Source organism: Colletes latitarsis, chromosome 12 (assembly GCF_051014445.1).
Source record: "Colletes latitarsis isolate SP2378_abdomen chromosome 12, iyColLati1, whole genome shotgun sequence".
Classification (NCBI taxonomy): domain Eukaryota; kingdom Metazoa; phylum Arthropoda; class Insecta; order Hymenoptera; family Colletidae; genus Colletes; species Colletes latitarsis.
Genome location: NC_135145.1, coordinates 20,045,341 through 20,058,620, shown reverse-complemented (window position 1 = coordinate 20,058,620; position 13,280 = coordinate 20,045,341). Strand labels below are relative to the sequence as shown.

Sequence of the window (13,280 nt, the reverse complement as noted above, 5' to 3'; positions counted from 1 at the left end):
GTCCCGCCACGCACACAAAACCCCTTTAATGGCTTTGCTACTTTAAACAACGAGAAGAAGCTCACGAAATATACATCGAGACTCCCCAACGGAAGGGTAAAAATTACTCCAGAGATCAACTTTGCTCGCGCGAACGGCCAAGTTATTTTTAAAATCATTCGAGGACTTGTGGGAGGGCGATTAGTTAAATAGGAATCGGTCGAATTTATAAATCTGGAACGGTTCGCTGGAAGGCAATGAAATTGAATTTATCGCGATTCGACTTTCACTTGCCATTGATTATGACTACTTAATGCCACGCGCCGATTCCGGGGGAATATAACTTCTAAACGATCGGGTATCGCTTTCTATGCAAATTTCCATCGAGGACAGGATGAAAGGGCTGTATCCATATTTATCGCGATAAAAACCGTTTTGGTAGGAATAATTCGTTAAGGATGCCACGTGGAAATTTGACGCGACGACGCGATTAAGCGGCCGACGAACGAGATTGCGAACGCCTCGTTGTTCCCGTTAATTTTGTTGGCCCGCCCGGCTTAAAGTTTCGACGCGTTAATCGGCAATTTCGCGAGGGCGGGAGTGAAGAAAAAAAATTTTCGACGACGTTAACGTAAACTAATAACGCAAATACAGAGCGGATATATTCGTGGAAGGTAAAGCAAAGCCGCTTCAGCGCGGCGGACAGTTAATGGGACCACCCGTAGCCCGTACTCTAATACCGGTACGATTAAATGCAGACAGGATATTAAACTAGGCTCTATACACCGTAACCATAACACATTTTGACAATGCATCGTCCGAGCAATAAAGTAAAATCGTAAACCTCTTGCCCAGCTTATCCTGGCGCGTACGAGCTTCAACGTTGTTTAAGTGGACTCGACAATTTTCAACTAAAAATGCATGAAAACTTGTCCGAGTCTGAGTATTTTACTGGTAGTTTCGATCACCAGAGGGCTACGCTTTCTTGTCTCTCTCGCAAGCGCTCGAGAAACATCTCTTCATTCTTATAATATAGAGGGTGTTTGGCCACCCCTGGGAAAAATTTTAATGGGGGATTCTAGAGGCCAAAATAAGACGAAAATCAAGAATACCAATTTGTTGATGAAGGCTTTGTTAAAAAGTTATTAATAATTAAATTCAAAAATTTCAAATCGTTCTGGAAAAATTATTTTCGGTTGCGGGGGTCGATTGCAATCATTTTTGGTCATTACACATACCTCCGAAATCCTACGCACTTTATAGAGAAAAATTCAAAAAGCTGCTGAAATTTTTCGACGAAAAAAAAATTTTTCAAATCATTCTAAAAAAATTAGATTTAATTGCAGACGTCAATTACAATCATTTTTGGTCATTACACATGCTCCCGAAATCCTACGCATTTTTGAGAAAAAAATTCCTTACCTAAAATATAATTTTTGGCCAGAAATGTTTGCCCGAAATTTCATGCAAATCTTTAAAATGTCATAACTTCTGAACGGATTGACGGATTTTAATGTTTAAAAAAGCAAACGACACGTATTTTAGTGTAGAATATGTAGAAATTCTAAAAATATTCAAAAAGTTGTTCCTTAACACCCTAAAATAAGAAAAACTCGATAAAAATGGTCCAATTTTCAAACAGCCATAACTCCTACAATAATGAATATATTTCAATGAAACTTTTTTTTGAAGTAGTGCTCATGGGTACCTACAAAAAAGTATTAGAAAACTTTTTCATAGGACGTCAAACAAAATTACTAAAAATGAAAAACGAATGTTTAAGAAAAATCGACAGGGGGTAATAACTGCCTAAATTTTTCAGTAAAAAAAAAAATTTCAAATCGGTCTGGAAAAATTATTTTCGGTTGTGGGGGTCAATTACAATAATTTTTGGTCATTACACATACACCCGAAATCCTACGCACTTTCGAGAAAAAAATTGGAGAAGGTGCCTAAATTTTTGGGTAAAAATGAAAAATTTCAAATTGTTCTAAAAAAATTATTTTCTGTTGTGGGGGTCAATTACAATAATTTTTGGTTATTAGACACACACCCAAAATCCTACACATTTTCGAGAAAAAAATTGGAGAATGTGCCTAAATTTTTGGGCAAAAATGAAAAGTTTCAAATCGTTCTAAAAAAATTATTTTCTGTTGTGGGGGTCAATTACAATAATTTTTGGTCATTAGACATATGGTCGAATTCCTACGCACTTTCGAGAAAAAAATTCCTTACCTAAAATATAATTTTTGGCCAGAAATGTTTGCCCGAAATTTCATGCAAATTTAAAAAATGTCATAACTTCTGAACGGATTGACGAATTTTAATGTTTAAAAAAGCAAACTACGCGTATTTTGCTAGAGAATACGTAGAAATTCCAAAAATATTCGAAAAGTTGACTCTTGACCCCGAAAAATGAGAAAAAGCCCATAAAAATGATCCAATTTTCAAACAGCCACAACTCCTGCAATAGTAAGTATATTTCAATGAAACTTTTTTCTAAACTAGAGCTCATGGGTGCCTACAAAAAAGTATTAGAGAACTTTTTTATAGGATGTCAAACAAAATTACTAAAAATGAAAAACGAATTCTTAAGAAAAATCAATAACGAGTAGTTCCTAAATTTTTCGACGAAAAAAAAAATTTCAAATCGTTCTAAAAAAAATACTTTTGGCTGCAGGGGTCAATTACAATCATTTTTGGTGAACAGTCATATCACCGAAATCCTACTCATTTCCTAGAAAAAAATTCGAGAAGATGTGAAACTTTTCGACAAAATTAAAAAATTTCAAATCGTTCTGGAAAAAATATTGTTAGCTGTGGGGGTCAATTACAATCATTTTTGGTGAATAGACATACCCTCGAAATCCTACCCACTTTCTAGAAAAAAATTCATTACTGACGGAACTTTAAACGTTAATAACTTTTTAACGAAATCTCCATCAACAAATTAGTATTCTTGATTTTCATCCCCCATTAAAATTTTTCCCAGATCCTGTTAGGAAGCCATTTCTCCACTAACCAAACAGCACCTACAAAGATACAAACACATTCACTGTCCATGTCTCGTATGCGGGTCACAGCGCCACGCTCTTTGATACGCCGTTAGGAGGTCTGGACAGTGAACGTGTGTCAAATGTAAAACTTGCAAGATTGAGTATTTTACTGGTAGTTTCGGTCACCAGAGGGCTACGCTCTCATCTCTCTCGCAAGCACTCGACCTAACCCCTCCATTTCTATAATATATACTCTAACTATTCTATATCCCAGATCCTGTTAGGAAGCCCTTTCTCCACTAACCAAACAGCGCCTACAAAGATACTAACACATTCACTGTCCATGTCTCGTATGCGGGTCACAGCGCCACGCTCTTGGATACGCCGTTAGGAGGTCTGGACAGTGAACGTGTGTCAAATGTAAAACTTGCAAGATTGAGTATTTTACTGGTAGTTTCGGTCACCAGAGGGCTACGCTCTCATCTCTCTCGCAAGCACTCGACCTAACCCCTCCATTTCTACAATATACACTTCTCTGACTATATTTCTGCCAGGAAACCTTTTGTACCTTCCAAGCCAACGCCCACAGGGGCGATATTAAACGTGAAATCGGTAAGAGTTGGAGCGTGGAACCGGTGTACAAGGTAACCCCACGAGGTTCGTTTCGGTTGCAACTGAAATTGGAGTCGGCAGATCTAATGGCGGCGGTGGCCGAGTCATCACGTAGAGGGAACCCGGGGACCCAACCGTTACCCGGGGCGGGGGGGGTAGGCACGAAACAGAGAATGGAAATCACGGAGCACGCGAAAGGGTCCCCGTGTCGTGTTGCGAGCATTAGCTAACGCGCGTGTCATCGCGACGCGGATCGGCGCGGCTCGGCAACGCGCTGCAACACGCGAGAATTCGCGGAAAGAAATCGTTCGCGAGGACCGACATTCGTGTAACGTGCCCGGCTACGTGCATTGCGGTTGTTCGAGCTGATCGCTTCGCCGTGGAATTCGCTGGAACGCCGGCAAGAAATTATCAAAAATTACTTATCGAATTAAAGCGTGCAGCCATTTCGACCATTACAGTCATACAAGTTTTTTTTACAAACAATTACCGGACTTTCGAGCCGCATAAAAAGACTTCCAAGAATCGACTCGATCGTTTTACGCGCTAACGAATATATTTCGCACAATATCCGGCGTGCCTGGTCCGCGGGGGCATTTTTCATTTTCACAATATAACGGAACCGCCGCGAGATCGAGCATAATAACGCCGCGATAGCCCAAGGGGCAAGGTTCTCGCTTCCCTCCTTTCATTTCTCACGATTTGCATTTTCATTCGTTCGGTAAAAGGAAACGCGCGCTCAGCCTCGAGAAATAAAGGGATTCGGTGGACGTTAACTCCTTAACGCCCGACGACTACGATCCCCGTTCGAACGTTCGAGATCGAGCCTCTATCGCGGAAGAATCGTTCGATATCGTAGGAGTTCCGAGTTGACGCTGATTGCGAGAAACGCGGAATCGCTGGTCGTATTCCCTTCTACGGAACAGCCATCAGTTACATATCGAACGATTAATTAAACCGAACGATACGCGCGACCACCTCGAATTTCCAGATCGATTCATAAACCCGACGTATCGTCTCGATCGCGTAGATCCTCGATTGCGCAGGATCTCCAACCGCCGCAGTGCCTTTTAATCTTGTTTCTTCGAGCGTCGGGCGTTTTTCTGGGAACTCGGAGCCGGAGGGCAGGCGACAGTCTATTTTCGCCGAACGTTAAACGGCTTCAACGGCTTCAAACCACGACGAGACAAACTGGGGACAGCCGCGGAGGCTCGTGGACGCTACGTACTCCGTTAACCGCAGATTGGGATAGATCCGTGGACTAATGGAGCCGTTTCAAGCGTCCAAAGTGAAGAGGAGGGAACGAAAAAAACGAGGAACATCTCGTAGTCTCGTGTCAAACAAATATCGTCGTTCCCACGATGCGCCATCAACGGTACGCCATCTGTTTTTCTCTGCCATTCGCGGTTACCGTTGTGGCTGCGCCGTGCGTCGCGATCCCTCATTCCTCGAGTAAAGAATATCTACAATTCGACGAAGCGTTAGAGGAATTTTACGAGTAATTATTAATTAATACAATCTAAAGTAAACATCTAACGATTATCGCACGTGTACGCCTCAGGTGACTTTCTTAGCTGACAATAACAATTACATGCGTCGAAGCTTGCCTCTATTCGAATGCATAATCGACGAGGCATTCAAAGTCTTCCAAGGTAAACAAATGAAACATTCCCACGCGCATTTGCAAATTATTGAAACTCTAATTCACGCTGGCTGCAACAACGCTAAACGATAACAAATTATGCAAACATTTTCCAACAATGTATCAAAGTTCCCGATAACTTAAAAGACGTTTACCTACGCCGATCGTAAAATAATATACGATCGATCTAACGGTGAATTAATAAGTTTCCTGGAAAACATTCCATTTTTAAGGGTCGCGTAGCTACGGCACTGCGCTTCTACCTTCTCTGTCCCGCTTCCAGGCTCTCCAGCAAGGTTTTAACCCATGTGCCGGTCTCTGCCGGGATATCATCTGGAAGGTGAGACACACCAGAGAAGCGCACCCGGTACGGTGGACTAATTGGCCGATAAATCAACCTCCGGCTTACCTTCTCTTCCACCGTAGCTTCGCTGGACCTTTTAGACTCATAGGTGGACTTTCCGGACGTAAGGTACACACGCGCCCCGAGTCTAATTTTGAACGGCGGCTGCTAGCTCGGATAAATTCTCGATACCTACGCACCCAACGTTTCCGACAGCATCTTCCCGCGATCACTACCACAAACCTTCCCCCTAAAACCACCATATTCCTTCCAAGAATATTCTAATTGCCCCTCGATCCAACAAACGTATCTATTTACAACGTTATTGTCAGAATCAACCCCTGAGTGGACTCAATCTCAACTGAATTACCTCAATAGAAATCAATTTTCCTTTGAAGTATCTAAAAAATGGAGGACTACATAAATAATTACGTTGATATGTATTAAATATTAGTTCAAACTTGCAGAGTAAGCCAAACGCTCTTTGATTCGAACAACATACAAGCTAAAGATTATGTATAAATACACTGAGAATAAAGTTCCTAGCAATTGTAACTCTACAGAGTCGAATTTCGTTTTCTATTACTCGTACCACGCCATTTACAATCACAGCATGCTACTTGATTTTTCAACGCGTCGTTTGTTATCCGAAACGCTTAATTATACCCCCATAATCGATGACGTATCATCGTCGGTCCCTTTAGTTCCGCGTTTCGGATGACCGATTAATTTCTCTCGAGAGAAAGCACACCAGTATACTCCTCGACTTTACACCCGTCCTCTTTCATGATCCCCCAGAGCCCCGCTACGCATACGTTCGCGTATTTAATGCACCAATCAAGTCCCGGACAGAACGACGTCTCGGCCAAACGAGGACGACGAAGATATTTTATCAGCGAGCATCGAGATCACCTCCGATAGCCGCGAGACGATCCCGACTACCCGACGCGATAAATTTTCCCGACCGACCGTCTTTTCGTTGGAACTGCAATTTTCTTTGTGCAATAATTAAATTATCGGGCAACGGTACATTCCCCATCGTTCCCCCAACCTTCTGAAAATTTGTCAACGAGACTGGGGAACGCTTAACGCTAACAAGGAACAAGGTGTGAAACAGTTTCGCAGATCATAAACAAAGCTAAGTATCTCTCTCGTATAGGTGCACACACATACCAAAGGTTACTGGGAATTATTCTCTGGAACAGGTACAGGTACAGGTACAGGAGCCATCTTGACTGCAAATCGATCGTGAGGACGTTGTCTGTTGGATCTTCTTCTTGCTTGAGTACCACTCGCTCTTTCGCACCCTGTGTCTAATACAGGAGGTGAGATGAGTATCGTTAATAAAGCTAAGTATCTCTCTCGAGTAGGTGCACACACATACCAAGGGTTACTGGGAATTATTCTCTAAAATAGGTACAGAGTACAGGAGCCATCTTGAGTGGAAATCGATCGTGAGGACATTGTCTGTTGGTTCTTCTTCTTGAGTGACTTCTTGCTTGAGTACCACTCGCTCTTTCGCACTCTGTGTCGAATACAGGAGGTGAAATGAGTATCGTTAATAAAGCTAAGTATCTCTCTCGAGTAGGTGCACACACATACCAAGGGTTACTGGGAATTATTCTCTAGAATAGGTACAGAGTACAGGAGTCATCTTGACTACAAATCGATGGTGAGGACGTTGTCTGTTGGTTCTTTTTGAGTACCACTCGCTCTTTCGCACCCTATGTCTAATACAGGGTCACCATATGGAGGTGAGATGAGTATCGTTAATAAAACTAAGTATCTCTCTCGAGTAGGTGCACACACATACCAAGGGTTACTGGGAAGTATTCTCTAAAATAGGTACAGGGTACAGGAATCATCTTGACTACAAATCGATGGTGAGGACGTTGTCTGTTGAGTCTTCCTCTTGAGTCTTGACTTCTTGCTCGAGTATCACTCGCTCTTTCGCACTCTACGTCTAATACAGGAGGTGAGATGAGTATCGTTAATAGAGCTAAGTATCTCTCTCGAGTAGGTGCACACACATACCAAGGGTTACTGGGAATTATTCTCTAGAATAGGTACAGGGTACAGGAGTCATCTTGACTACAAATCGATGGTGAGGACGTTGTCTGTTGAGTCTTCCTCTTGAGTCTTGACTTCTTGCTTGAGTACCACTCGCTCTTTCGCACCCTGTGTCTAATACAGGGTCCCAGGGGCCCCACGCGGAGGTGAGACGAGTGGATTTGACCGGAGCGGGCCCGCCAACTTCGCCGAAGTTCCCTGCACCGGACCACTACCAAAGTAGAAGCCCAGATATAAGGGAACATCAGCTAAATCGGGGTTTTCGACCTGCCCAATGTCAGGAAGTCCCGCTCCAGTCTCACGCCCCCACGAAGACTACAAAAATCCTTTACATTAAAGCTGGAGGAACAGTTGTTTTGCAATTTTTACAATATAATTTATATACACTTTAGCTGGCCAACAGAAAATGAAGTCACCGATACGTGTACGCGAGTTTACATTCGTAATGGTGCCTTCCAATCGCGTACTAGCTTGTTAAATTATAACAGGATCGCAAAGAGAGTAACAATATGGCGGCAATTACGCGGTTATGAGTGAACTCGCGGCGAGCATACGATAAACAAACCTGTCTGTTAATGGAAACAAACAATTATCGAGGCGTCCGCGGGTAAAAAGGAACTGCACCGAGCGTTTTAATAATCCTTGGCCGACCACCGGGAGTATCCCGAGTAGATTATCGTCCGGAGACGATTGCTGCAGCTCACGGTGCTCCCGTAATTTGTGTTTTCGTTATTGCGTCCGATTCCTATTCCCCGTAGGCACCGGTGGAACAACGACGGTATCTGGTGTCGCGGGAACAGCCGAGAATGCGAGAAACCTCCACCGTGCTTTGAACAGGTTCTTCGTTTTCCGGGGGCAGATCGTCGTCCACTGCCTTCGCTTGTTACCTCGGAACAGAGCAGTGCAGGGAGACCTAACCAGAGCACAAACGGACAGAGAGAGAGAGAGAGAAGAACGTGTGTGCGCGCCATCACACCGCACCACCACGTACGCGCACTAATCGCACCGAGCGAACTTGTTGGAATTAATTGGTCCGGCCAATTAACGCTCACGGCCTGAAACGCGTCGAGGGCAATGAAGGCGCACGATTGGTCTCGTCCCCGCCACCCTTCGACGCTCGATATCCTTCCAACGAACCTCCTCGCGAAAGGACCTAATTAATTTCGAATCGCGACCGTTCGCAGAAAATTAAGCTTCGCTAGGAAACGATACCATCGATAAGGTCCTTCGGTCCCTTTGGCCTTCTGGACCGCGATATTTCGACAATTATTAACAATACATCGGGGAATAACAATCATCGTGTATAATCGTAACTTACGTACTAATTGATTCTGGAACAGCTGATGCAAGTCGAGGCAAATGACGGACGCATACATTAACGCTTTAATGGCCGCGCGTTTTACACGACTCCCTAACGTGAACATTCAAATAACAGTTTTATTAAATACACTCTGTGCTACGGCTAGCTTAAAACTATATAAAACGTTCCTTAGGGCGATGAAGAAGTTGGATGACGTCTCTCTCTCTCTAGGTCCCTCCGGGTGAAGGAAAACGTTGCATCCCGCGATAACTCGATTATTACGGAACATATTGATTCATGTATGCCGCACGAGTCGGCGAGCAAAAAGCGAATTTGAATCGACCGGTAAAACAATGAAATAACGATGTAATCTTCGACAATGGATGGCATAACCGGGCCCGCGTCGCGCGTTGTCCGCTTGTTAGCGATGAAATATTACGTATGTACGGCAGCTGTCATCTTACTTGTCCTTTGACGGCATATTTATACCGGTTTCACCCTGTTCCACGGCGCCCGATCGTCGATAACGGATGCCCTCTCGCTAATGTGCCTTGCTCGTCGAACGCCTTTACGCTTCTGAATTCGTTACGCGCGCTTCAAGATGATCTCTGATCGCTCGACATTTTTCAATACTAATTTTAACAATCCCCAAGGTTGCAGGCTAGCAGGAATTACAGACGAAAGCTTGGCTTGGGATAGTTATCGCCGAGTATTTTTCCCAGCTTAATCAGCCGACTTATTCCGCGACACGAATCGTATCGTGTCCAATCGCGAGAAAGGATCATGGCTCGTGCGTGAAGTTGAGCCAATCGGTCCGCACGATTTGGCGCGTTTCGGACCGTATTTTTCCCCGCGATCGAACCGGAAAGTCTCGAAACGATGGAAGCCAGGGGGGCCTTTACCGATCGCCGGACTATCAATTGACGTGTATCGAAATGCTTCGCGGTTCTACCGGCATCTCGGCTGTCTTTCGCGGTGTATTTATGCTGGCTTCGCGCCGTACATGACGTCCGATGGTCGATAACCGGCGCGCGCACTAATGCCTGCAATCAGGATCCATAATCAGGATCGACGGTTGCATACATCGAGCCCATTACTCAAAGATCCGACACACCGGAGAAAATATACGTCACGTGACGATTAAACGCGTGTCACCGCGGACGAGCTATAGGATAAGCTGGACATTCGATGGAACGTTCCATCCCTGCAACCTGGGAGGCTTCAACCCCAAAAGACCATGCTGGAATCCAATCTCCTCTCCATCAGGATGCGATAATTTCATTTTAATGAAGCTGTCGACCCTAGAAAAAACGATAAATAATTTTTCCTTTCGAAACGTTTCACCAAATTGATACTTACTCGACTAAACGAACCGCGAATTCCAAGGAAAGGAAAAGTGGTGGAAAAGCTCCGCAGACACGTAGAAAAAAAGAAGCATCGAAGAACTGTTACGGTAGCGTCGATGGAATCCAATCTCCTCTCCATCAGGATGCGATAATTTCATTTTAATGAAGCTGTCGACCCTAGAAAAAACGATAAATAATTTTTCCTTTCGAAACGTTTCACCAAATTGATACTTACTCGACTAAACGAACCGCGAATTCCAAGGAAAGGAAAAGTGGTGGAAAAGCTCCGCAGACACGTAGAAAAAAAGAAGCATCGAAGAACTGTTACGGTAGCGTCGGGTTTTCGATCGAGCGTGATCCACCTGGAAAAACACGAAGTGAGAAGAAGAAATGGCGGATCCGTTTAACAAGGTGCTTCGCCTACCGGATAATACATAAAGGGTATTAAGGCCGCTACTCAATTGGGTATGAGCTCACCGAGAGGTGGACGTCTCAATTTTCTTCGCGACTTAATGACCGATCGTTAAAACCTGGCTTCGCCTCGAACCGGCTTCGAAGGCGCACGGGAACGAGCAGGAGGAAACGAGACGAAGACACTCGGCTCTTCTTCGAGCCTCGGTTCTACCCACACCCTTGCACGCGGTCTCGTCGTTCTAACGTAATCACGGCCGCTCTGTCGTAATGACGTTTATAAGTATCGCGGCCCTGCCGATTATTTGCCACGTCCCTTACTTTCACGGATATCGATGACTGCTGCAAATACTCTAATTGGGACTACCGTCGTTTCGATTAAACCGTACACGTCCTCTTCTTTAACAAAAATGGCGGCACTTTTCGCCCATACCCTAACCTATCCTCTACCACGTGCCAATAACTTTCCCTACAAATTGGTGAACAGGGTATTGGGCACTACACATCTATAATAAATGAGCCATAAATAACGCTTGTTCTTACTTCTATCAAGGATTTCAACGCTGTCATTAAACCAAACACATTATGTGAAATAATGCTACAACACTCGTTCATCAATTCTCTAAATATGTTTAAGCTACATACCTCCGTTCGTAGATTTCCTCTCTTCGTCTACTGTCTTCTCACTTCTCGTTATCGAACACATTTTTGCAAATTAAACTAATTCACACCGTTCAAACACTCGAAACCAAACTTTCGTACCAAGCACGCCCTCTACCTTATAATACACACTACAAACGGTTTACTTTGGTAGCGCTTAATGTACAGTCGATACATCAGAATCTATACTCTACAGACGATACATTTTTTTTTTTAAACAAAAACTAGCACGTATAAAAAGATATGTACAATAACGTTTTAAATAAATTTGTCCGTTACGTGTTCGTGAAGGCATCGCGGGAATCGATCAAAGAATCTGTTAGAGCGATCGTCGAACAACTCTGTCGGACTTTCGTCCGTGCGATTTCCGGGGCGCTATGTGCATGTTCCTTTTGAAACTCTATCGTCCCTTCCGTTTGAACTTCCCGTACCGTAGTATTCGCATATTTTCTTGAACGATTCGATCGAACTTTCGATATTAATTTTGCATCTCCGGAGTAATCAACAGGATTCCGACGATTCGATGGTTTGATAAGTAACGCGGTCTTTTCAGTCTCGCCTACGTTCAATCTAATAACCGTTGGGCGAATTCAATCAATTCTTATTACAATTTTCGAAAGAGCATTAAACCGTAATCGAATAGTTTTCTTACTGGAGCGGCAGCCATCTCGTAGATTCCTTGCTGCACTTTCGTCCATTTTGCGAAGCTAATTTAGCGATGATTTTGGCATCCACGTTGATTAATTTCGGCTTCTGCGTGTAACTTTTCAATTTCTCTATGTTCAAAGTGAGATGCTGTATTTGCACTTTGAGCATCGCGTTTTCGTGAACTAATCGTGCGTTTCTCTGGACCACCTAACAGTCGACACAACGAATGATTGTTTATTTCTCGAGCCAAACAACTGTTACAAAATTGATCGATAATCTAAACATTCACCCGTAAGAATTTTGCTTTGTTCAAAGGTAGGGGCTCTTGAAATTTTTCCGACACGATGATATTGAGTTCACCTCTGCCCTCGTCTAGCTTTTCCATCATGTCTGTCATTACTTGCAGATGCTCGTTTAACAGCTGATCCAGTTTCTGTCTCAACGAGTCTTTCGCATACTTCATTCGTAAGAACTTTATACACAAATTGTACGTCGTCTCGGCTTTTTCGTTTAATTCTTCCCGGAGCAACTTGTTCTCATCTTCCAAGGAATCCCACGCCTCCTCGAGTTTCTTCTGTTGCTGATGCAACCTGGACGCCCCACTGACGCATCGTGTTTTCTGTCGCTGTAATTCGTCGTTGAAATAATCCTTTTCTCTTTGGTAAAAGAACCTTTCGTCGTCCAACTGCTCTAAAATTAATTCGATACATTTGAGAATTACGATAAACTTGAACAAAGACTTTGCAAGTCTTACGTTTTACATTCCTGACGCATCTTTGTTGCTTCTTCAGCTCGATCGATAACCTTTCGTTATCTTGTTGCATATTTCGAAGTTGCGAGTCTTTCATTTGCACGATGTTCTCTAGAGACACGACGGTTTCTTTCAGATTCACCACCTTTCGAACACACATGTATTTCAATTAGTTTAATTATCAGTGGACGATAACTCGTATTATCCATACCTGCTGACGTAAGTCTACTAACTCTTCGTTGGTAATTTGACATTTTGTGTTTGTAGAAAGAACATTCGCATCTATACTTTTATTCAAACTATTCCTTGAACTGATATTCTGCATATCATAATATCGAATATTACATTCTACCAACGAGGAATCTGAAGATTGATCCAAGTTTGTCAAGATGCACTACTATATTATTATAATGACAAATCACTTACCTTAATTTACAAATAACATTCAGGTATTGAGTCAATTTATAAAATTTTAGGTTCGATTTATTCGTAGACAGTTTCAGAGTTCTTATTATAAGATAC

The 13,280-nt window shown here is 43.2% G+C and overlaps 1 protein-coding gene across 1 annotated transcript; it reads right to left on the bottom strand.

Annotated features, from left to right (window-relative positions):
- Window positions 1-11,634: 11,634 nt before the first annotated feature.
- On the bottom strand, window positions 11,635-13,083 carry LOC143348761 (uncharacterized). Its single transcript, XM_076779357.1, is given in 5 exon segments — window positions 11,635-11,929; window positions 12,012-12,214; window positions 12,297-12,755; window positions 12,757-12,903; window positions 12,970-13,083. Coding segments are annotated over 5 exon segments (1,218 nt in total).
- Between the last annotated feature and the right edge of the window lie 197 nt (window positions 13,084-13,280).